At 36.5% G+C, this 26,886-nt stretch overlaps 1 protein-coding gene across 1 annotated transcript in view; it reads right to left on the reverse strand.

The window, feature by feature from the left end:
- Positions 1–26,886, reverse strand: part of LOC145260697 (uncharacterized) — a 203,283-nt gene that overhangs the window by 77,432 nt on the left and 98,965 nt on the right. The window contains exons 23-28 of the mRNA XM_080119097.1: positions 17,004–17,240; positions 13,549–13,617; positions 11,945–12,127; positions 7,277–7,372; positions 4,945–5,098; positions 1,277–1,417 (exon numbers count right to left, since the gene is read on the reverse strand). Coding sequence (XP_079975223.1) covers positions 1,277–1,417; positions 4,945–5,098; positions 7,277–7,372; positions 11,945–12,127; positions 13,549–13,617; positions 17,004–17,240 — 880 coding nt within the window. The remainder of the gene's footprint in view (positions 1–1,276; positions 1,418–4,944; positions 5,099–7,276; positions 7,373–11,944; positions 12,128–13,548; positions 13,618–17,003; positions 17,241–26,886) is intronic.

Consider the following 26,886-nt stretch of genomic DNA (forward strand, 5'->3'; position numbering starts at 1 on the left):
TGTGCAGTTGCTCACTCTAGTTTCCACCAATACCCTGGCATGTTTGCTAACTGAGGTTGAACCAAATTCACAAGCATATCTTTATATTTCTCAACAATGACAGTTACAGCATTTTCATTTGCATCTTCAAAGAAAAAGGGCCCAATAACCCTTTTTGAGATTACTCCATGCCATACTGTAACTAACTGGGTGCATTGGACTTGAATGAACTTTTCATAGATTTTTGGTGCCCTAGAATTTGCTATTCTGTTTATTGACATACCCATTCAAATGGAACTGAGCCTCATCTCCTATGGTCAACTTGTGCATAAATCCATTGTCATTTCTTGGAGTTTCTTGAAACCTGACAGCATAATTTAGTAATTTCTGAAAGTTTGGTGTTTGTAAAGATTGCACTAATTGAACCTTGTAAGGATACATGTACAAATCTCTTTGAATGCGCTGTAGAGAACTCCATGAGATGGCAAGTTCTTGAGAACACCTTCTCTTCAATGCTATGTCTCACATCTTCAGTATTTTCAGGTGTATATACTAAGCGACCTTGTCTATATCTAGACCGATCATTTACAGAGCCCTGCTCTTGAAAACGTGTCACTCAGTTCATTACTGCAGGCCTACTAGGAGGATGTCGAACATTGAGATAACGCATGTAAGATATTTGCGTTGCAACAATTGACTATAAAAGTAAAATTCAATTATCATCACTCGTTATTCAGTTGTAAACTTATCCATACCAAAAATTTCCAAAGATTCTATTTTATAATAATGATAAGAGAAATTAAAATATATTCGTAGAAAAAAACGTTATTTAATTTTTAACATTTAAAGTGACTTATGGGCCAACCTGTATTTTCATTTTTCGATCTGCAGAGACACCGTTCTGACTTTAGAATGGTCAACAGATTTTCTATCTCTTACTGTTATGTCAACTGAGAGTAGCCCTCCTTCCCTCTCAACTTACAGTTACAGGAACAATGCACTTTTCCATAATGGAATTTATTTCAATCGTTCTGAAATGCTGGGATATGTCTCTCGAAAGTCAGTCATTGCTGTCCATTCACCTTAAACGACTTGTGCCATTTATGAAGGTCAGATGGCCCATTTGTCATCAGAATTTCCTATTCAACCAATGAGAAAAACAATTTTCCCCCTTATCACCAGATCTTCTAATTAAATTGTAAGTTCATTGGATTTCATGCACATCAATTCATGAAAGGTTTTAAAAAGAATTAAGTAAAAATAAAAACAAAACAAAAAACAAATAAGAAAAACATACGTGAAGTGTCTGATCCTCTTCTGCGAAGCCGTGCGGTACCAAAACCAGTCTCAGAGTGATGATTTCTTGATACAACACTCACACTATCCAAATCTTGCCGTTCGGACATCAGAGACAATTTTGATTGACTTCTTTCTCTTCCTGAATAGAGAAACATATTAAAGCAACATTAATTCCAAATAGAACATTTGGTTTAAAAAAAAAAAAAAAACAAAACAATAAAAAGAGTTCTAGACACTGAGCGAGATCAATGTTGCTTAACTTTTGTGATCTAATGGAAAAATCAGGTTAACTGTGAAATAAGTTGGTGCAGTTCTTAGGTGGCTTGAGAACAGCTCCTCTTTCCATTTTGTTTTTTATTCCTTACATTCAAATTCCATTAAAAAATTATAATTAAAAAAAAAAAAAAAAAAAAAGAAGGATTATTGTCAGCATTTGAAAGACATTCTAAATTCCAACCTGTTCAGTCCGGTTCTGCCATCTTGACTTCACCTCATTTTGGTGCGTAGCCTCATTGATATGCAAATTACATCAAACTATATTCCTCCCTGATCTTAAAAGATCATCTAATAAACTTAAAACCCTGCTAGTTTCTCTACTAGCCCATACTACTTGGCCAGACACGGCTAGACACAGCTAGCCCATGATATTCGGCTAAACACATAGCTAACCCTCACTAAACGGCTAAACCCACAGCTCACTAAACGGCTAAACACATAGCTAGTCCTCACTAAACAACTAAGCCCATAGCTCACTTAACAGCTAAGCACAAAGCTAGCCCTCACGAAACGGCTAAGCCCACAGCTCACTAAATGGCTAAATACACAGTTAGTCCTCACTAAACGGCTAAGCACACGGCTAGCCCTCACTTAAAAGTGACGACGACTTCTTTATAGAACACAACCGAATCGCATTTTCAGTTCTTCATTTAAAAGTGAAGACATTTTCAGAAAAAAAACCCCAACCAAATCGCATTTTAAAAATCCTTCAACTTTTTCTTTTTTAGGAAATCTAACTGAATCCCCTTTTAACTTCTTTGTTTTTTTCAGCAAATGCAATCGGATTTCATTTTAAATTTCTCACTTAAAAACAATGACTTTTTACATAAAAGTTGACCGAATCGCATTGTAAGTTCTTTTAAAAGCGACAATTTAAAAAAAAAAAAAAAAAAAAAATATCCAACTCGAATTGTACTTTTATTAATAATAACTCCTTCGTTTCAAAGTGACAACTTTTTTTTCTTTTCAGTAAATACAACCGAATTTTGATTTAAAATTCCTCATTTAAAGATGACGACTTTTTAATACATACAAATTGACCGAATCGCATTTTAAGTTCTTTTAAAAGCGACAACTTTTTCCAAAAACAACAAAAAAAATCTCACTCGAATTGTACTTTCATAAAATAACTACCGGTTAGTGTTTAAATAAATATGCACATATTTTAAATTATCCATAGCGTGACAAATTTTCACATTGACTTTCGAATGTGCCTCCAACATTTCTCCGAATAGTATTCCTACACACTCATTTCATGATGACAAGCAAAAAAGAAAATCCAACGAATCCCACTGGGAATACCAAACAAAAAAAAAAAAAAAAAAAAAAAGGTCCAACTCACTTCATTGTTGTCATATCTTCATCTCTCTGACCACAACTCGTTTAAGTTTCCCTTTCTCAACGCTTTAAATTTTTAAAGATTGACGCAAATCATTTTAATCTTTCCATTTTTCCTTTCAATTTTTTAAAATTCAACACGTATCAATTTAATATTCCATTCTCCCGACACTTTCAATTTTTAAAGGTCTATACAAATCATTTATATCATTCCATTTTTGAATGCTTTCAATTTTTAAAATTCGACGCGGTCCATTTAATATTCCCATTCTTTCGATACTTTCAATTTTCACGGCTTAACTTGACTCATTTAATCTTTTCCTTTTTTGAGGCTTTCAAATCTCGACATGACTCATTTAATCTTTCGCTTTCTTGACACTTTCAAATTTCAATGTAACTCGTTTAATTTTCCCTTTGACAATGCTTTCAAATTTCGTCTCTGTTGCAGCGACTTGATTTTTCAGACTGAAATAGTTTATAATAAAAAAAAAGGGATTATCATCAAAATAAGTTTTGACTCGTTCAGTCTGGTTCTCACAACTCAACTCCCCTGCCATCTTGACTTCCGGCCTTATATTACCTCATTTTGGTATGTAGCCTCATTGATATGCAAATTACATGAAACTACAAAAAGTCAAGTTAAAAATAAGGATATACTTTGGCAAATACGCATTCACTACACTTTTATAAATTTTCCAGAAATCACGAGTCCCTATCTTTGTGATTCTATACATTTCCTGGTTATTTCAGCATGTTTTCTTTTGGCTCTGATTATTGCTCTCTTACAATGATTTCTAGCATCTATAAATTTTTGCCTATTTGTATTTGACTTATGACGCATGAGCCAGCAGAGCGCTTGCTGTCTTTGTGCAATGGCAGCTGCACAATCTGTAGTGAACCATGTGGGTGAGTGATGCTTACTATAATACTTCCATGCTTTAAAATTCCTCATTTAAAGATGACGACTTTTTAATACATACAAATTGACAAAGGGACATGTGCTTCAATGCCTGCTTTGCACCATTCAGTTGCCTCACTTGCACACTGTTCAGCAAGGAAAGAGAAGATATTGATCCATATGTTCTCTGATGACTTCCCAGTCAGCCCTTTTGTAGTACCTTGTCGTTTTGAGCAGTGGCTCCTCACTTTGGGGTTGGGATTTAAGTGCGAGGTCTACTGATACCAAGGTGGTCTGCATTTCCGAATGGACTGTGGACATTGATTACACAATTCTCAGGTACCGTGGTAAGGAATAGGTTTAGAAGTTTACCTTGCTGATGGTCACTATCTGGGAAGTGGGTTGGGAACATGACTGTCTGTGTGAAGGAATGGGCTACAGAGAAGCTATAAGTAGAACATCCATCTGTGTAACCTGAGAAAACAAGCCAATTCTTATGATGGACATTAAAGTCACTGAACACGTGTATTTGGGCATTACTATCCAAGGAGAGTGATGTGTCTATACTATCAGAGACATGATCGATTAGAGTACAGTCCTGACTTGACGGTGAATGGTAGAGAAAAGATAAGTAATTAACGCAGTGATGACGGGCTAGTCGAAAACACATAAAGGCCTGGTCATCCAATTCATGACATTGCTCTCTAGTTAAGGGAAGGGTGCTTCGAATATAGACTCCAAGCCCATGCATATATCTATCCGAGTATTTTATGGCAGAGAGGGAGATATCTTGTCATGTTAAAATAGTTAGATGGGATTGAGGAGGGTAGGTTTTACAGCATATCAACCCTTTTTGCATTATTTAATGCCGAGACCAGAAAATGTTTTTGTGCTTCAAGTTCTTCATATCATCAAATCTTTATTCATGTTGTTTGGTTTGGTTGTTTTGTAGAGGAAAAAAATGTTGTTTTGTTTTTGACTTTGCTGAACATGATTGAGTTTTCCAAAGGGAAAGGTAAAAAAACCAATAACATGAATATTTGATGCACTTTAAGTCAGGAAGCAAATATCAATAGACAGCCTGCTCTAATGGCATCAGAGAGAATAGTAGTGGTGGTAGAGGCAACATGCTAACCTCTCACTTCACAACTTACCCATTGAAACTTGGACAACAGAAAACTCCAGGGCTTTTGTGGCATATTTGGCCACAAGACCATCAAAATCTTTAACAGAGAAACAGAAGTTGCTGTCCGGGATACGCCGAAAATCATTCTGGATTTTGGAAAAGACCTGCCCTGCCAAGTCAGCCTGGAAAATTTTATAAAAAACAGAGGGGAAAAAAGATAAACATAATAATTAATCAGCCATAAAAATAATATAAATTTCAATCTCGTATTATTTGAATTCTTCGGACTACTGTTCTCATCAAGCTGCAGAAACAATATGCCCAAAATTGTATTCAAATTATAAATGCCAAAAATTAATCTTTGGAATAAACCATATATTTGTATGATAAAAATATTTTTCTGTGAGCTATTTTAATTTAAAGTTTGCGGCCTCTAAAAATAACACCCTATATATATATATATATATATATATATATATATATATATATATATATATATATATATATATATATATATATATATATATAGAATAAATTAAGATAAAGTTACATAGGAACTTTATTACATTATAAAGTCAATAACAGTTACAGAAACCGGAATAAAGGAGAAACCGTTTTAGGTCATTTCGAAGCTTAATACTTTTCGTCAGAAGAGGAGAAAAAGCCAAAACTATACAAAAATAAAAGTAAAGCGATAACACTGACTTTGAAAACATTCAAATTAGAAATGAGAAAATTTTTGCAATGAAAATTTAAAAAACTTATTTTATGGGTGTGTGTGTGATATGATAGGGACAAAAGAGAGAAGAGATGGGATAGAAAAAAACAATAAATGCTAAAATATATATATATATATATATATATATATATATATATATAAAATGGAAATTTAATTAACTTTCTTGGATTTACATTTTTGGATTTTACCGACTTTGGATACTTTACCTTTCACCAGACTATCTATTCACGTGAAATCACCCTTTTCTTCACCATATTCCCTCTGCTTCACTTTTTGTCATCAAGTAAGATCTTTGACTTACTTGCAGTTTCATCAAATACTTTTGTATGCAAAATCCGATCCCGCATTTTGCTGATTTCTATCCTCTGATGAGAAGGAAAGTATTTCTTCGAAACTCCACAGATTAAGGACTATCCACTTATTAAGTGTTTCCTTTTCAGATTAAATATGTTTTTAACTTTTTCAAAGTGTTTTTTAACATGTTTTATTAACTATTTGCTCTTTATATATATATATATATATATATATATATAAATTCATATTCCTGTCTGTCTGTTTATTTGTTTGCTCACAATTTGATTAATATACACAAAAGGTCCATTAATTTATAATTTCATTCATTCTCATATATAGTATGATTCTTGCAAAATATATGATTTTCATGTTTTCATTCGTTCTTTTATTTTTGAAATTTTTGTTGGAGTAATGATGGAGTTGACATATATGAATGAAAAACTGCTCAATATTCTTAGTATGGCAGGTGTGGCCAAACCAAACTTCATGTCGACCCTGGTAACGCTGGGTATCCATGCTAGTATATATATATATATGTATATATATGCACATACATATATATATATATATGTAATGAAAAGTAGATATGCATGCATATATTTCTACAATTATATAAATGCAACTCTGTGTGTGAGTTCGTTCCTTATAAACTCTGAAACAGCTGAACAGATTTTCTTTAAAATTTACAGAACTTGAGTGTATAAGTCTGGGAGTGATCTTAAGTTTTGTCTCAGAATACCCCTGATAATTACCAATAATCGATAATAGAAACCGTTATTTTAATTTATCTATCATCAGTAAAGCCATGTTTTTCCATGTCATCACTTAGCAACAATGATAGAACAAAGGGCCGTGAAAATTCTACTGTGGGTAAGTTGATAGCGTGTTTTTTTTTTTTGTTTTTTTATGACATGGTCTGTAGGTTCAAACTCCGCACACAAATTTCTTAATTTTTTTTCATTAACTGCAAAGAATTTTACAAGACTTGAAAATTTACGTGTTGTTTTTTGTTTTTTTTGCATGGCTTTGTCTGTAAGTTCAAACCTCACACGTAAATTTCTTAATTTTTAACTGGAAAGAAGTTTCTATAAAATAATTTCATAAAAGAAACAGAAGGTTCTCTAGAATGTAATGTAGAATAACATATATTTGGGACTAAGTTACTGCATGGAGGCATGTGAAGCTTCCTCCTGGGTGATTTCACGGATTTCGATTAAAATAAAAATATAGGAGTGTGAAATATTCGTTGATCATCATTTAATCCCGGGCAATGTCGGGTCTCCCTGCTAGTATTATATATTTGCAATGAAAAGAAAAGTTGTCTTACTTTCATGTTCATCAATAACTGCTCAAGCAGAAGGTGTGGAGCAGACACAAGATGACGATATTCTCCTCGGATTGTTTTCGGAAGACACAACAAGGCCTGGAAAATAAAACAAAATGAGACGTTTAAATATAAATATTAATATTTCAGATCGTTTTCTTCATCTTTTCCAAATTATAAGTTGTTAAAACACAAAATGACGAGAAATATTTCAGAATAGTTTTTTTAACTTCTTGTTTTTACTAGTAATAACTGATAGGTAGGGCTATGACAATAGAATATCCTTATCATTGTTTTGACTCTCGAGTATATATCCGATACAGTTAATCAACCCAGAACCACATCACTCTATATAAAAGCATATAAGATATTAACGGATACACACTTGAGGGTTAAAACAATGAAAAGAATATGCTGTTGTCCTAGCCCTACTGATATATATATATATATATATATATATATATATATATGACTACTTCATTTATTCACATAAATTTAAGTTACGAAAGTATAGATTTATGCGTAAACTTTAAGTATTTACTTCAAAAGTGCTCAATACGTAGGTAGAGCTAGTTAGTAATTTATAAAATATATATGGCGATTAAGCTACACTGAATATTCTGCGTTTCATCCAACTATAGGATTCGTCAGGCTTATGCATAAGCCTGACGAATCCTATAGTTGGATGAAACGCAGAATATTCAGTGTAGCTTAATCGCCATATATATTTTATAAATTACTATATATATATATATATATATATATATATATATATATATATAAGTTGGGGAGTTAAAGAAAGAGAATAAAATCAATTCTTTAAGAGGAGACTTATCAGGATAATACAAAGCTCAACAAATTGTTTTGGAGCTTATATAAAAGTCAATAAACAGAAAATGAAGGCATAAAAACTATATAGTAATATATATAGATTTATTCATTTATTTAATAGAGGTATATATCAATTAAGGGTCTTGGATGGGTAAGAACTCTTTATACCATGGTATTTTGAAGTTTAATGCTTCCCATCAGAAGAGTAGAGAAGATGCTAAAGTGATATAATAGGGATGCGACCCACCCAACACTTAGTTAATAAATGAATAAATCTATATTACTATATAGTTTTTATACCTTCATTTTCTCTCTTTATTAACTTTATATATATATATATATATATATACAAATTAAGCAATTATGAGCGTAGCCAGTACCAAATGGGTGACCATTTGGGAATACTAGGTGCTGTATGTACTGCACCAGGATGAAGAAATTTCAAAGTTTGTATCTCTCTCTCCCAGTGGTTTTAAACAAACCTCTAGGAGAGAGATGCCCCCTCAGTCTTCATTAAGATATGCAGCTAGAAAAATGAAAACTCTGATATAAAATGAAGACTACTGTCTTTTCTGTCCATGACATTCGACTGCACTGATTGAGATTAGCAGTTGTTCCAAAAAGTGTAGATGGTTCTACATAAGCTTTTAACACTATAAATAATTAATCTATAGGGATTTCGGACAACTTAATTGTCGTGTGAACATTGTATGTTGAAATTGATGGGAGAATCCATATATATATACACATATAAACATAAAATAATAAAGAAATAGATGCACGCGTTCATTGGTTACAATAAATGCGTGTGTGAATTAGATTGGCTGACTAGCAAATCCAGTACCATGGAGATATATAAAAACATGAAACAACATCAATTCCATGCAACAGTCCAACGAATCCTCATGAGGATGAAATGTGAAAAATTCTGTGTAGCTTAATTGCCATATATATTTTCCAAATTTAATATATACAAAAATATACATGTGTGTGTGTATATGTGTGAGATACTCTAGACATCTTCCTCATCCAAAGTCAAGACCCCTGACAATGAAAGGAAATGGATAAATATTGTTGACTTGCTTAAAGAAAATCAATGAAATATATTTTTTGATGGGTAATTTTTTTTTTTTTTCTTTTTTGTGATAAATTGGGGTTTGTTTATGAATAAACTAAAGATTGTAAAGAATAAAAAAAAAATATACAATTTTTACAGATTTAAAAAAAAAATCTTTTTAGTCATTTTCCAACACATTTAAAATAATATAAAGAATGTATATTTTTACTAACAGGCCAACTGATATTGTTTGGTTGTAAAATGCACGTAGATATGATATTTTAATTCATGCAGATTTCATATTTATTATTATAGAGCTAATCCTCTATTTATTTTATATTGTACCCAATGTATAGCAGTGACCCCCCCCAGACATGGCCCTGTTATAAAATACACTTAAATATGTCTAAATTCATGTTCTACCCAATAAGTAATGACCCCTTAGTGTGACCCAGTCATAAAACACACTTAAATATGATAATTTCTGCAGATTTTATATTTGTTTTTATAGAACAAATTCTCTATTGATTATTATATTGTACCCAATATATAGTAATGATTTCAAAAGTTTAAAAACAAATATGACTTTAGCAAGAATAAAAACTAAAAAATTTAGTGCTCCAGCCTTAATTGTTGCTGTTTGAGCTATCGACACATGGATAAGAAAACGTTAAAAAGTAATTGACTTCAAACTATTAATATACATTTGTGCATGTGCAGACGTAACAGGTTTAGTCAACTTACTCCGGCCAAGTTCAATATTTTGCTCAATTTTGACCACTTAGCAGCTATTTTTACCAACTAAAAACCAAGTCGAATTTGTTTCACAGGTCCAAATTCCCTATATATCAAGTTTCAAGTCTGTAGACAAAAAATTGAGAGAGGAGTTTGGTATAGAATGTTCCACACACAAAGTCATATATATATACACACACACATACACGTGTGTGTGCTAGAACTTTTTCATCCTAAATGCTACACAATTATTCATAATATAGAAAATATGCATAAAGAGAACTGAGCCTAATAGTTAAATAGAACTGACCATCCAATAAGAAACCATAAAAAATGAATAATTAATTAAGATTCCATTTTCCAATGTATTATGCAAATTAGTTAACCATTATGAAATTGCTCACGTGCCCATGATTGAGTATATTAAGAAGTTTATTTCAATAATTTTTTAAATAGAAAAAGTAGGCTTTTAATATCAATGTCAGTGCAGCACAAACTCAACTTTATATATGTATAGATTTATTTTTAAATAAAGAAAATGAAACAATTATTTTATTATTGGAATCCTTTGAGATGATGAGTAATGTGTATATTTATGTGTTTATTCGCGGACTGTTATCCTCATCTTCATTACAGTCAGCGAATAAATATACAAATTAATCATCTCAAAGGATTCCAATAATAAAATGATATACCATTTGGTACTGACCCAATAATTGAAAACCAGATAAGAACAAAAAAAAAATTTGGACTTATAAGACCAATAGATCCAACTTTACTCACCCTTTCGGGACCATGGCACAGTGGATAGAGGCATTGAGTCTCTACGCTTCCAGGCGAGCATTGTCCGAAGATAGCGGTTTCAATCCTACCCAAAGCCAGCTAGACGATTAGTTGGCCAAAACATGGCACGACAATAATAATTATGAAAGGTAGCAATTACTGAGGATACAGTTAAGAGACTCAGCATTTTTATTCCATCGCAGTTAACCATCTGATGAAGGCCAGAGGAATAGTTGGCCGAAATGTTGTGAAACAACAACTAGGAAGATGAGGATAACAGTCCACAAATAAATAAAAATGAAGCAACTGTTATAATATCTTTTCATGATTTAACTGGTTTTCTCATCTTTTAATATTTTTATAAGGGAGTCACCACTTATTAAAGCCAAAGGCTACTCGAAGATAAGTGTTAATGAGTGCAAGGTGGTCAGTGAGACAACAGCTTAGTGATTGTTAGTGGTCGAAATTGGGCAGAATTTGATTATTTTAAGTAGACAGCTCAACAAGAACTTGTTTACATTGAGCTTGAAAACAACCACATTATAATCAGCTGGAAATCAGTCACACAGTATAGTGTTCCACAAACAGGCAGTTCTAGGAAAGAAACTTTGTTCATGCAATTTGCATTTAGTTTTAAAGGAAAATTGTTGACAATGGTTATATAAGACTTGCATGACATATCCATCGTATAATTCTCATATCGTTTCTCACCATGCAATGTATGTCCTCAACCCCCACTGATTAGGTCTATATCGTAGATGTGTAATGTGAGTTTAAAGAATGTCTTAGCATTGATGACCTCAGAGGAAAATTAAATCTGCCAGAGGTAGGTTACTTTGAAAAAAAAATAAATGAATCAGTAATGCTTGGAGTGGTATTAACCCTGGGTGGGTTATACTTGCTTACCCCAAAGGAGGAAGTTTACAGGAGATATTAAATTCACAAGCGGGTCCCCAGCTATATCCCAGTCAAGGGATGACAATATACAGTGCCTAGCATTTCCAAAGGATAACCCACCTGGTACTCGTCATATTCCATATTGCTTAATCTTGAAGATCTAATGAAAACGGTTGTATCAATGCGATTATGCTGTACTAACTTTAAAAGCCTATTTCTAAAAACCGCCCAAAACATGTCAGCAAGTAAAACCAATGATGATGACAAAAATATCAGCCGTTTGTCTGAGAGCGTTACGCAAACATGTGGCTATTAAAAACATTAAAGCTAAAATATTCCATACTCGATAATTGCATAACAGAACTTACTTTGGCGCCGATGGATGTGAGACGCAACTTTTCCTGAGCTTGGGGGTCGAGCTTTGTATCCAAATAGTTCAACATATAATTCGCAGTGAACAGAATGTCCTCTTGCTGTGTCACAGTATCCAAGAGTCGGATGCAGATCTTCATGCATTTTTCTTCATTTTCAGCCTGAATTTTCTCCAAAGCCTATAAAAAAAAGTAATATATCAAGAATGCCAGTGACAAATTATCAAAAATAAAAAATTGAAATCAAAATGAATTTCCCAACCTGGGAGGAGGGGAAGCAACTCCATGTAGATGGATTCAAGTATTTTTAAATTTTTAAAGTTTTTTTCATTATGTATTATTTTTGTCTTAAATCAGAAGAGAGCCAGTTATGTGTTCTTGTAGATCTTGATAAATTGCACCAGAATCTACATTATGCATGGTAGGGTGGCTGGATAGGGTAGTGGTTATGTAATCAATGTAACTATCTGTTTCATTGTTAGGGACTTACACCCTCTGAAAGGGAATTTAAAGTTATAGATAACTTTTTTTTTTTCTAATGATTTTAGGGTTGAGGAGGCATTGTTTCTTTACCAGAAGGTTTTGAGTCTTAAATTTGTAATAGTAAATAATGAGTCTAATTTTATTGTTATTGTCACCCAAATTTATCTAAAACCATGTTTTTCTTTATTTTGGGAGTGGATGTGTCATGAAACTATTGATTCAGCTGTATCCCATTTTATTTGATACAAAAAAGGGAGAAATAAAAGCAAATACTAAGGTGGACAAAAGGAGAAAGAAAAAGAGTAGCTTATATAAGTTAGTAATTTTATGCGTTCGGTCTTGTCGCATTTCTTAGTTCCCAAACATTTTAAGTTGAAATTTCATTTTTAGACACGTTCATGAATCTTTATACGAGACTATCTGCTTGTCGGTCCATCAGTCTTTTACAAACCTTTTTACACACTGAGTTTAAAGCAAATATATATATTAGAACAATAACCTGACCAATCATGTTCCACTCTGAATTCATCAAACTCAGTATTATTTCTGCAATCCATCATATTTGGTACAAATAAACTTCAATCTATACCCGCCCTTGTCCACCAAATTTTAATAATGAATGTCCAACAGTTTTTGTTTATTGTCCCCATTCAATGTTATAATCAATTTAATAGGATGTTCAAAATAGCAAATAACTCTTTTCTCTTTGCACTTTTCTGATTTTAACTTCAGTTTAGAGAATTGTTTTTAATAGATGTTTTTGTGAGTTAACACCACAGATTAAAATCTGAGAATTTGGGATAACATCTTCTACTGATGAGATGATCACCAAAGTGCTCCCCCCATATCATGTATTGAATGGTGATTAAACAAAAACTGTTGGATATTCATGACTGAAACTAGATGGACAAGTCAGGCATAGACTTTGGTTAATTCATATTAAATATGGTTGCGTGGCAGAAAAGAATTGCAAATTTTATTACCATTCAATGACTGGCAATTTTTTTTGTTCAAGGAGAGGTAACTCTGTATTATTAGGTGCAAATAAATTTCAGTATATTGTGACAAAAATAAAAAAAAAAAAAAGAAAAAAAAAAGAAGAATTTTTAAAAACTTACCATAAAAGCACTTTTGGGATCTGATGGCTTCCGACTCAGATAATGCATGACTTGTTTCCTTTCAATAAGCTGTAAAAGGGGGAATAGATTATATTAACTTAGAGAACCACATTCAAAATAGACAAGGGAGATAACTTGAATATTATAAATCATTTATTCCAATTGTGATCAAAATCTGTTACATGATTTTTGTTCTTAAGCTTAAGAGGTCTTAAGAAGAAATATAAATTCAGTTAATTTTGCTAATGACTATGGATAAAAGTTCATGCAAATTTGATTTATTTAAATTTTCAAATATTGGGTTGGCCAAAAACTTTCTCATTTTTTTTAATGGATATTAATGAAATTCGTTTTACACATTCAATTTGGAAATCTTGAGAATAGTGATTCATGAAAATATGTTCAAAGTCTACAGTGACATTTTTTTTTTCTTTTTAATATGAACTTTTTTTCAATTTTCTTATTTTGTTCAAGCAGGAGATGGGACATCCTACTGAATGCCAGACATTCACCAGCTATTTCATACATTCCAATCAAGAGATCTTTTTAAAATTGTATCCCTAAGTGCAATTGCTTGTATCTCTTTTGCACTTGATTCACTGGGTATATTTGTCAGATATTTTTTATGAGTTCGGTTGCTCCTATAATCACTGAAATGATGGAGATCTTCCTAAAATTTCAGTTTCTTCTCATGTTGTACATAAAACCTTGGTATTTCTTTTCCCCCTCAGTTTTGTTTAACCCAGCATCATTAGGGACACCGACTTCAACTAAGGTTGCTTCTTTCTTCTTCTCATCCTATATCACTAAACTAGGTTTAATAGCTCCATTTCTAGGTTTGTAGCTGAAGGAATTTCATAGTCATAGTGAATGGTGTATGACTTATTTCTAAATGTTCTTATTGAAACTATGACGGACTGACAATAATCAAGAGAGCATGGTGACATATTTGCACGAATGTATTTACTGAAGAACAAAATAGTTATGTTATAGAAAGTCTGCGTCTGATACTGTGGCTATAGCTGCAACTAATGATTGTATTTATTTCCTTCTCATCATAGAAGATGGGATACTAGGCTGGATGGTGTAGAGAATCAAGTCATCATTGGGAACACTAACTTCTACTAAGGTTGCTTTGTTCTCCTCCTTGTCCCATATCACTATGTCAGGTTTAATAGCTCCATTTTTTAGATACGTAGTTGTAGGAATTGCATAGTCACAGTAGATGGTGTATAACTTATTTCCAACTGTTCTTTCTGATGTATGATCCCGGACTTGCTGCTTTCCCCTTCTTGTCTTGTACTAGTATGTCATTAATGCCGCACGAGCTGCCTTTTGTCGACTCCAAAGGCGATTATGGTCACGGCCTGAAATACATCTGAGGACAAAAATACGAATCTACCAGGCCCTCGTCCGCTCAATACTTTTGTATGGGTGTGAGACCTGGCCCATACGGAAAGCGAATCTGCGACGCGTAGAAGTTTTTGACCACTACAATCTCCGCCGCATTTTCCATGTCCGTACCTTGGATTTCGTCGCCAACAAAGAAGTCCGGCGTCGCTGCAATCTCCAGGCAATTACTGACCTATTGCGGGCCTGACGCCTCCGATGGTTCGGCCATGCCTCCCGCTGTGATGCAGGGGTCTTTATCCACGAGGCTATCTCCCCACATCCTCTACCTGGCTGGAAAAAACGTGTCGGTGGCCAGCTAAGAACGTGGCTCGGGACTATCAAAGCCGACGCTGAGCTTATTTCGGGCCCGCTCATCTATGGCCTGTCTCGTTGAAGACGTGACTGGCTGTTGCTCACTCGGGATCTTGCCTCCGATCGCCGGGTTTGGGCCGCAGCGATACGAGATGTGCATTTTCATGAAGCCGACTCAACTCCTCCAGGGTGAATGTCGTTTCAAGTACAAGTAAGTAAGTACTAGTATGTCAGGTGTAATAGTTCCATTTTCTAGATACGTAGTTGTAGGAATTGCATAGTCACAGTAGATGGTGTATAACTTATTTCCAACTGTTCTTTCTGATGTATGATCCTGCGACTTGCTGCTTTCCCCTTCTCGTCTTGTACTAGTATGTCAGGTGTAATAGTTCCATTTTCTAGGTTCATAGTTGTAGGAATTGCATAGTTATAGTGGATGTTGTATAACTTATTTTCAACTGTTTTTTCTGATGTATGATTCCAGGATTTGCGGCTTTCTCCTTCTTCTCCATATCCCATATAACTATGTTAGGTTTAAGAGCTCCGCAATCTTGTAGCTAATAATAATTAGACAAATGGTGGTATACTTACAAGAGTATATTTACAGAAGTAAATTTAATGTTATGGAAAATCTGCATTCGATACTGTTGCTATTGTTGGCACTATTGATTGTATTTACTTTGTTCTCATCATAGAAAGATGTTGTACAAGACCAGAATCAAGTCAGCGCCACTAAAAATGGGGCATTTTGGTTTGCTAAAAATTGCCTGGACAACCATGTCCACACACCTCACACATTAAGCAATAAACCAACTCCACCTTAAAATAAGCAAGTCCTGGGAAAGTGTACCGTTTAGGACTATTTAGGACAAGATCTTAACCCAACAGGTCACCAAAATGGTCCAGTTTCTGTCAAACTTATTGTGAAGATCTGATTCCCAACTGGTTCACAACACATTATCATAACTCTATAAGACTCAGATCATGTACCAACCAAAGCCCGGGGACAGGGCTGAAGCTGCAGCTCTTTCCATCACCATCAGCGATAAACCTCTGGAGAACATGGACCACTTCCCTACTAGAAGTCAACATGTTTCCGGATGGTTAAAACATTTTGCATCAATTTTATGTCCTCTCATGAAGATTAAAATAAAGATATAATACAATTAAATATTATTGATTCAGGAGAGATAATTTGATTATAAATCCTTATTCTAATTATAATCCATTACATGATTTTGGTTCTCAAGCTTAAGAGTGTTATCGGTCCGTGTGGCACATTGGATAAAGTGCTTTGTAAAATTGTTATAAGTTACACTCTTTTAGATATTGAAGGTTCAATTCTTAGTGCGGGCGACACTCAAAATACAATTGTATATTACTTAGGATTTATATCCAGTTATATGGCTGACTGAATGAGAGCATGCTACCCCTGTGGATTAAAAAAAGGATTCCAGTCAAAATCAGTGCAGATTTCCAAGTCTGATAGAAAGATTCCCGAGTATGACAAGATACATCTGAAGATAGGCGGAGGTTACATCAACCAAAATGTTATGAAAATAACACTAAAGATGAGAACAATAGTCCAAGGAATCCAAAAAATATGAATGAATCGGAATTATTTTAGCAACATCAGATTAATCACCAACCAACAGTTTTGCTTAAATAAATCAACTTAACATAAAAGTTTAAAAAAATAATTAAAATAAAATAAAAATGGCAAAACAATAAAAAAAATAATCTTTTTTTACTTCAAACAATCGTGGTTTCACATCGTAAAATTCTGCCCATTCTCTTGCGGCACTGAAATCGTTGGTCTCGAGAATGACTTTCAGCACATCATCCGGGTTCGATTGCGATAACTGGGAGATGTCTTTCCAGCAGGCAAGCTTTTGCATCAAAACCTGCAATTCGGCTTCGCGTTCATTTTTCAAGATGGCAGAATTAACGGAGCAACGTTTCTCTAATTGGTTCACACACTGTGAGATCTACAAAAAGAAAAAACGTTTGGTTAGCAACATTTAAAAAAAATGCATACGATGCACATGTGCATTTTCGTCCATGCTCAATAAAGAAAACAAATCAATAAAACAAAATCAGGTGCTTTCTTCATTATAAAAACAAATTTGAAAATTGAAATATCTAGTTTCAAGTAAAACCAATGGTACCTACTAAAAATGTGAAACAAAAATGTAGTAGGCAAAAAAAAAATAAATAAATAAATGTTCTGTCAGCAACAGTACAACTTCAAAATAGTCAATATCGCCCACCTCCAGAAGAGAGGGAATTCCTGTCCGTGATAACCGTGGTAAAAGAAGACACACTCCAATCGCCAGAAACACCCACACACACAGTTTGCAGGACACTGCCGACTCGTCTCTAGCCTCCTGCTTTTATAGTGGCCGGGAATTATCCATTTGCATAATCACATGAGACAGAAACGTGATTTTCCGAGAGTTGCATGGGGTAAATGCTAATAAAAACCCCCGGACGCCATCTTGGAATTCTCTTTTTCCCCCCAACTGGTGACACAACAGACATACCCGAGGTAAGCTCTTTTTCCCCTCATTTTAGTTATTGCTGCTTCTGCTACACTCCCCCCTGATCTCATGATCACAAATGGGGCAGGGAGGCAGTTGTCTCTGTCTGGTACTTCTCCGAAGAACCGGAGGCAGCACTTCCTCCCTGCCATCCTCCTTATCGCCATTATTGCCACCAGTCTGCTCCATAGGCGGTGTTTCACAATCAGGGCAGGGGGGCAGTATTCGTTTCTGTCGGGTACTCCTTCGTAGAGGCAAGACGGGTGGTCCTTCCTCCGCTTCTTCAGTATGTACATTATATGGCTCAAAATCCTCTTCGTCGTCCTGCATCATACTCTCTGTCTTTTCAGAAGACATCATACTGTCTGAGTCTCCCTCTTCCTCCGATGTAACAACATAATGGCGAGGGCGCAAATCCTTCACGTGACGAGGCACACCATCCACCAAAATCGACTGAGGGCTGATCACCTTGGTCACCTCACCCTTGCCGAACCTCGTGGTACATCGATTTTGCGGTCTTCTGACCCATACGCGATCTCCAACCTGGTAAAAGCTGTTCTTGGGACCTGGGGACGCAGTTGCGAGATTGGTCTCCTTTACTCGAACTTCGTATTGATAAATCCTGTTGGCAGGCGCAGTGGAGGGAGATGTGTCGTCTCTTGGTGTGATGTTATACCAGTAGACAGCCTCCTGTATGGGACAACACATTCTAGCCGCTATTCGTTTCACTGTACGATGACATCGCTCCGCTATGCCATTCCCGGCTGGAGCGTATGCACAACGGAATCGCAAGTGAACTCCCCATTTACGTGCAAATGCTTGGAACATATTGCTGCAGAAAGCTGTGTCATTGTCTAAAAGGAGTTCATGCGGCGCGCCACGCTCGAGGAACACTGCCTCCAACTGATGAATCACGCTTGCCGAGTCCTGCCTTGCCAATTTCCTCCAAATGGAGAAACGCGATGGACCACAGTCTGTTAAAGTTAAAAAAATGGAAGGTGCCATAATGCGTGATATCCATTCCAATTCTCTGCCAATTCTCGTTAACTTCCAGCTTTCCCTTTTCCCACCTGACTGGCGCTGGGTCAATGGACTGACATTCCTCGCATTTCTGTATGACCGTTCTGACAGTTGCTTTTGTCGTGGTTGGTCATCTTCTCCTGACAAAGTAGGTAGTGCGTCGCACCCCCGGATGTCCACTATCTTTGTGAATAGCCATGATTTGACTCTCATCCAGCTCGTCTGTGTGGACCGCGCCTATCACTGGGTCAAGACCGTTTTTCTTTTTCATTGCCTCAAACCACCGCTGTGACACTCGTGTCAGTCGGTCAGCAATGTTTCGTGCTGATGGAACCAGCGTCACATCCACTGTCAGCCCGTACTCTTTCACGAGCTCCTTAAGAGTGCTTAATCGCCTCCTCACTGGTCAACAAATTTTTATTTTTTTTCTTTGGCAGACCATCTAGGAGTGTTTTCTGGGGTTTTGAAGGTCGCTGATTACGAATATAACATTGGTTTTGCCAGATTGGCTCTAGTTTAGAAGATACTGATAGCCCCAAATAAGCCTAAACTGCTAAAATTCTCCCTGAAATACTTCAATATAGAAGCAGTAAATAATAATTTTCTGATATTATTGAATCATTATAATGATTATGTATATATTGAAGTATTTCAAGGAGAATTTTTATATAATTATTTATATAGGGAGAATTTTTATATAATTATATACTGTAATTACTTAATAACATGTTCCATAAATATAGTTGCAGTATAAATTAAACAGTAATTAAGAATATTCTTTTTAATTCCACAGTTGAAAATGAGTTCCAGAGAGAAAATGAGTTCTTCTAGAAGATGTTGCAGATATGAATCGGATGTCTTTTGTTACATCTGTGGACAGTATATAATGGCACAACAAAAGAGGAATATTACAGACTTTGTCAAGAGGGCATACAAAGCATACTTCGATATGATACTTGGTGACCAAGACAAGTCTTGGGCCCCACATATGGTGTGCAAAACCTGTGTAGAAAGTCTCCGCGGTTGGACCAACGGTAAGCTGAAGTTGAAGTTTACTGTACCAATGGTGTGGAGAGAGCCCAACAATCATTTTGATGACTGCTACTTCTGTCTCAATGACATGACGGGGTTTAACAAACACAAGAAAGCAAATTGGCAGTATCCGAGCCTGGATTCTGCTATCCGTCCTGTTACGCACTCTGAGGATCTACCTGTGCCTATTTTCACCAGTTTGCCTGAAATCGATGAAACCGAAGAGATTCCAGCTGATCTTTCAATATCAAGTGATGATAGCTGTAGTGACTATGAAGAACCCTCAAATGGCCCTCAGCTTTTCAATCAATCTGAACTTAATGACCTAGTGCGAGACCTTTGTTTGTCGAAGGAGCAGTCTGAAGTTCTTGCATCACGACTCCAAGAGAAAAACATTCTTGATTCTGGCACAAAAGTAACATACTATAGGACAAGGGAAGGCAGCTTGCTTCGTTTCTTTTCTAAAGAAGACGACCTGGTCTTTTGTAATGACGTTTCTGCACTTCTTAACTGCATGGGGATCTCATCATATGACCCAGCAGATTGGCGTCTCTTCATAGATAGCTCGAAAGCAAGTCTAAAAATTGTACTTTTACACAATGGCAATAAGTTTGCTCCTGTACCAATTGGCCATTCTACCAAGATGAAAGAAGAGTATGATGCTATCAAATTTGTTCTTGAAAAGCTGAATTACAACACTCATAAATGGCTGATTTGTGTGGACTTGAAAATGGTGAATTTTCTGCTTGGTCAGCAAAGTGGGTACACAAAGTATCCCTGCTTTCTTTGTTTGTGGGATAGCAGAGCAAGAATCCAGCACTAGAGAAGGGAGAACTGACCAGAACGAGAAAGTCTCGAAGTCGGCACAGCCAACGTCATCAATGAGCCTTTGGTACCCAGGGATAGAATCATCTTCCCTCCATTGCACATAAAACTAGGGCTCATGAAGCAGTTTGTTAAGGCGTTGAACAAGGATGGGGATTGCTTCAAGTACATATGCAGGCAATTTCCAGGTCTTTCCATCGAAAAAGCTAAAGGTGGCATCTTCGATGGACCTCAGATTCGAACGCTCATGAGGGATTCTGACTTCACTAATCATATGAACACGGTTGAGTTAAATGCTTGGGTGTCCTTCACAGATGTAGTGACAAACTTTTTGGGAAATCACAAAGCTGACAATTACAAGCAATTGGTCTGTAAGATGCTTACTGCATACGGAAAACTAGGGGCAAATATGAGCATTAAAGTTCATTTCTTGTTTAGCCACCTCGACAGATTTCCTGGTAATCTTGGTGATTACAGTGAGGAGCAGGGAGAGAGATTCCATCAAGACATCAAAACAATGGAAGAGAGGTATCAAGGCAAATGGGATGAGCACATGATGGCAGACTACTGCTGGAACCTTTTGAGAGACTGCCCAAAAGTTGCTCACAAGCGAAAATCGTATAAACGTCAATTTTAGTTTTGTGAATAAAATATTGTTTTGTGTGTTCATTGTAACTAAGAATCTAGTGTATAATGCTTTGCATTAATTTATGATATATAACTGATTATGTAAATGTTTTTTTTCACTTGGAGAATTAAAATTCAGCAAATTTTTCGCAAATTTTTTGTATATCCTCGAAATCTATGAAAAGTGTTCAGTTATAGGATAAATGAAATGATGTTATATCTAACTTAACTTGTTAGATTGAGATTTTACACTGTCTTTGTGGTTTAAGATTATCATAAAAATCAATATCTGACATTTATGCACTATTTAGCCGTTTTTTGTACGTTTAGCTATGGTCGCGAATGGGTGATTTCAGACAAACGACCCCCCTGTGATATCTCAAAAACTAGAGCCAATTTGAAAAAACTAATGTCAGATTCGGATTCAGCGCCCTTGGAAACCCCAGAAACCAGTCTTACTTTGCCTGCCAAAAATATTGTGTTGACCAGTGAAGCATCTCGCTTGCTGCTTTGGTGCGTACTCGCGCCTTTCCAGTTAGCGTGTCCGAGACCCAATGGTATACGCAAACAGAATCTGTCTTTATGTGTAGCACCTTGCTCTGCCACTGGAGAGCCAAATTGATGCCTTTCAATACGGCATCCAGTTCAGCCAAGTTGATATGTTGAGAGTCATCTTCAGGTCGCAGCCAACATTCATCTTCCAGCACAGTTTCACACATCTCCAAGGCTGCCCCAATTGCTAGGGAGCTAGCATCGACCCATACATTCAGCTCTTCGCCGTCCACACACCAATTTCCCTGTGCCGGATCGTTCTGCTGTGCAGATTTTAAGGTTTCGAACATCATACGATGTAGTACAGCGTCCCTTGCTTCATCATCCCAGCCCTTCGTTACCGAACTTACTCTCCTTCTGAGTATTCCGAAAGCCACACGAAGCCAACCGCACACCGGAAAGTGACCGACAAGTCGACCACACAGGGAAAAGATTGTTCGTCGCGTAACAATACTGGGAGCCTCCGGAATTGCATTTCCTCGCTTCCACCGCAGTTCATTGCGTTCCATCCTGACTGCCAATCCCAGCACCCGTGCACCGTCCTTCAACTGCTCCGGGTTCTTGCACTCCAACCCGAACTGCGCGAGGTGTTCTCTCACACGGGTCGCGGGCACCACGTCTTCATTGACAAAAATGTCATCAATGTAAGCAGATGCTGCGCGGCTTATAACTTCTTCCTGAGATAGTACTTCGCTGATAATTGCTCTCATTATCAAGGGAGCCACATTCAAACCAAACCCCAGACGGGTCAGACAGTATTTTTTCCCATCGATTTCCACAGTCTGGTATGGCCACAGTGTCTCATGGACCCGGACTTGTAGGTATGCTCTTCTGAGGTCCAGTAGAGACACGTTAGCACCTTTTTGTCTCCACTCACGCAGCTTAGCCGCACAAACATCTGCGTTGGCCGTAAATGCGTCTACGTAATGATTTAGCTCCCGGTAGTCCATTACCGGGCGCACTTTGGCTTTGTTCTGCTGTATCACAGCCATCAGGGGAATTAGACCTTTGGAGGATCCCAATTTATCCTCTGGGTATGGCACGAGCCAACCATTATCTATCCAGGTGTGGAGCTCCTGCGTGTATTCTTCACGAATTTCTGCTGGCACTGGGTACTCTGACACTCGATTATGCAGCCTTTCAGGGGGGTGGTCCACAGACCATTTCCACGATGCGGTCCACGTTTGGATTTGATGGTCAAAGGTAGCAGTGAAATCTGGTTCATCGATAGAAATGGCTGCGCATTTAATACTTTTCCTGGTGCCCAGCCGCACTGATCCTGTAGGCTTGACAACGACACCTCCTAGAGCTTTTATGGCGTCGATCCCTAGAAGCAAGTCAAATCCCAGTGGCTTGCCATGCACCACCAACACATCGACTCTGGCAGACACACCTTCATCAGTGGATACAGAGACCGTTCCAACACCGCAGCACGCATGGGATATTCCACCAATTGTGTTGACATTTACGTTTGTTTTTCTCCAAGACCGGCACCGGTCTGCATGTAAAATTGTCCTGGAGCATCCTGTATCAATAAGCGCCAAACATCGCGTCCCGTCAACATGGATGCTTATCACCGGGAGCGTCGTGTTCACATCTTGGTTGGGAAGGAGACTGGCGCTTATGCGTCCTCCCCTTGCTCGTTTCCCGAGCAGTTCCGAGCCCAGTGTCCACTCTCACCGCAACGGTAACACCGTGTTCCACGTTTTCGACAGTCCCTTGCAAGGTGGCCTTTAACATTGCATTTGAAACAGGTCACGTTAACAGGATTATTCTGGGCCCTGTTGTTGGGTGAGCGTGTGGCCGCAACCACATCCTGATTTTGTTCGCCAGTCGTCGTCAAAATTCTCGCTCTCGACATTAGCTCCCCCATGGTCAGGGCTTTGATGTTCGGCACCTGTTGAAGAGCAATTGAGATGGTGTCAGGGAATCCAGTGACAAAAATTAATTTTGTGAGTCTCTCTGAGCTTTCTCCTGTGAATCCGGCCAATCCAACCAACTGCCTGATTTTGTTGGCGTACACATCCACACGTTCACCAGCCCATCTAACCATAGTTATTTTTCTATATGCTGCAAACGCGTCATCAGTAAATGCCTCCTTTAATCGAGCCTCAATCTGGTCTATTTTCTTTTGATCGTCCTCCTCCATTTCCATGTAGAGGGCCAGCGCATCGCCTTCCAGGTATAAAGGTAGCAGACTCGCTACGTCATCCACCTGCTGAAGTTGTGCGACAAGTCTCACTTTTTTCAGCCACGCTACAACGTCTCCCTCGCCAGAGAACGGCTTGATAATATCACTGCTTATCCGCACCTTCGCCATATTCGGGCCGAAATAGCTTGAAACAAAAATGTAGTAGGCAAAAAAAAAATAAATAAATAAATGTTCTGTCAGCAACAGTACAACTTCAAAATAGTCAATATCGCCCACCTCCAGAAGAGAGGGAATTCCTGTCCGTGATAACCGTGGTAAAAGAAGACACACTCCAATCGCCAGAAACACCCACACACACAGTTTGCAGGACACTGCCGACTCGTCTCTAGCCTCCTGCTTTTATAGTGGCCGGGAATTATCCATTTGCATAATCACATGAGACAGAAACGTGATTTTCCGAGAGTTGCATGGGGTAAATGCTAATAAAAACCCCCGGACGCCATCTTGGAATTCTCTTTTTCCCCCCAACTGGTGACACAACAGACATACCCGAGGTAAGCTCTTTTTCCCCTCATTTTAGTTATTGCTGCTTCTGCTACAAAATGATAAGGAAGAACATTAATTATTAATGAAAACCGTTTTCAAAAACAATTAGCAAAAACTGAGTTTTGCTAAAAAAAAAAAAAAAAACGAAACCAGAGAGTTTGAATCGTAACAAGGGAGGTAATTATTTTCTGAAAATCTTAAGCCAATTTAGTGAAACTCAATTTTCACTAACTGTTTTCATGAGTAGTTAATTTTCTACCTTATTGTTTTTTGTAATTTTTAGATATGTTCATTACTGAGACATAATAATTAAGTACAGTAGATTCCTGGGATACAGCATTAATCCGTTCCGGGGTTGGGATCGTAAGGTGGGGCCTAAGCAAAATTTTATGCAGTACATATTAAAAATTAGTAACAAAATACAGTACAGTATACAATACGCATGTATATAATCAAATAATATTATAAATAAGACCATAAAGTGGGGCAAATACCGTAACCAGAAAAAAACATATCCTACAGACATCATATCCCGGGGTTCTACTGTAGATACCATTGGTTTTACCTGAAATTCAATTTTTTATTTTTGAATTTCACTCTATTTTCTGGAAACTTTGAAAATCTTAAGCCAATTTTGTGAAACTCAATTGTCTTCAAAAACTGATCAAGTCTTTATTAATTCTCCCTTTTCTCTTAAAGCAATGCTTAGGACTTGTCTTGACTCTTCTACATCTACCAACCAAAGCACTCTCATTCATTCTTTTCATGTGACCAAACCAATTAAGTCTCCTTTTCTGCACAGATTTCCTTATACTGTCCAGATTTACTTTTTCTCTGAAGTCATCAGATCTAAGCTTGTCTTGAAGACTCTCATTCATTACATCCATCATATCATTCTAATACCATTTCTCTTTTGAAATTTTATTTAATTGGAAGAATATAAAAATGTCTAAAAAAAATAACAAAAACAAAAAACAAAGCAAAAAGCAAAAATAATTTTAAAAAAAATTCAATCAAGTGATAAAAATGCTATTTTAAACTTGACAGATCACAGAAAATACTATTTCAAATAGCATTTTCTGCAATCTGTCAAGCTTAAATTAATAGCAATTTTTGTGGTTTCTGAAGCTCAAGTGAAAAATAACATTTTCTGTGGTCTGTCAAGTTTGACAAAGCATTTTTCACTTGAGCTTGAGAAACCACAAAAATTGCTATTTCAAATTTAAGCTTGGCAGATTGCAGAAAATGTTATTTTAAACTTGAGCTTGATAGACCCATAGGCTATGTTAGACCTCAGAAAATGCCATTTGAAACTTGAACATGACAGACTGCAGAAATTGCTATTTGAAACTTAAGCTTGACAGACCAGAAAAAAATGCTATTTTTAACTTGTGCGTGAGACCACAAAAATTGCTATTTCAAATTTAAGCTTAACAGATGGCAGAAAATATTATTTTTAACTTTAGAGTGATAGAGATAACCGATTTTATAAGAAGCAGAAGGAGCAATGAATCTAATGCATGAACTCCAAAAAAGAGTTGATGAGAAAGAAAGACCAAGAAGTTTTAGAGGCAATTTCTACTCAAGAGCAATGCCATCCACGAGAATCTCAGGAAGAAAAGGGACACACCTACGACTGAAAGGCATTAGCTTAGTCTTAACAGGATTAAAGGAAACAAGCCATTTTATCAACCAAAATATTGTGAGAATAACACCCAATATGAGAACAGATCATTGCGAAATACTTAGAACTTCTATAGAGTCATGGCTGACAGAACGAGAACATGTTACCCTCATGGATTAAATAAAGGGTTCTGTTTGAAAGTTCATGCAGATTTCAGACTTCAATAGAATGATTCCTGAGTTTGACAAGATACATGAAGCAGGTCGGAGATTACATCAATCAAAACATTGTAAAAATAACACTCATGATGAAAGCAGAGTCACCGAAAAAAATCTCAGGAGGAAAAGGGGTACACCTACAATTGCAAGACAAGAGCTAAGTCTTAATAGGATTAAATTAACTAAGCCATTTCTTTGGCTAAAACCCAAGATGAGAACAGTAGTCTGAACAAGCCGCATGTGCATGGTCCCCTTCTGGTGCTGCCTGTGAGACGATGCCACAAAAAATACTGAAGAAGTGATGAATGTGAGAAGTGTGAAGGGCCAACGTTGCCTTCACATTTTTGTCAAGTTTCAGAAAAATCTAATGGATAGGGCAAAAGTTATGGGGTAAAAAGTGCCATTTTTTGCAATTTGGGGGCATTTGGAAATGCCAAATCGCAGTGAAAATGGACAAACGGTGCAGTTTAATGCCTTAAGACAAGCTTCATGCCTTAA

This window comes from Euprymna scolopes, chromosome 36 (assembly GCF_053919585.1).
Source record: "Euprymna scolopes isolate OS-2025 chromosome 36, ASM5391958v1, whole genome shotgun sequence".
Taxonomy (NCBI): domain Eukaryota; kingdom Metazoa; phylum Mollusca; class Cephalopoda; order Sepiida; family Sepiolidae; genus Euprymna; species Euprymna scolopes.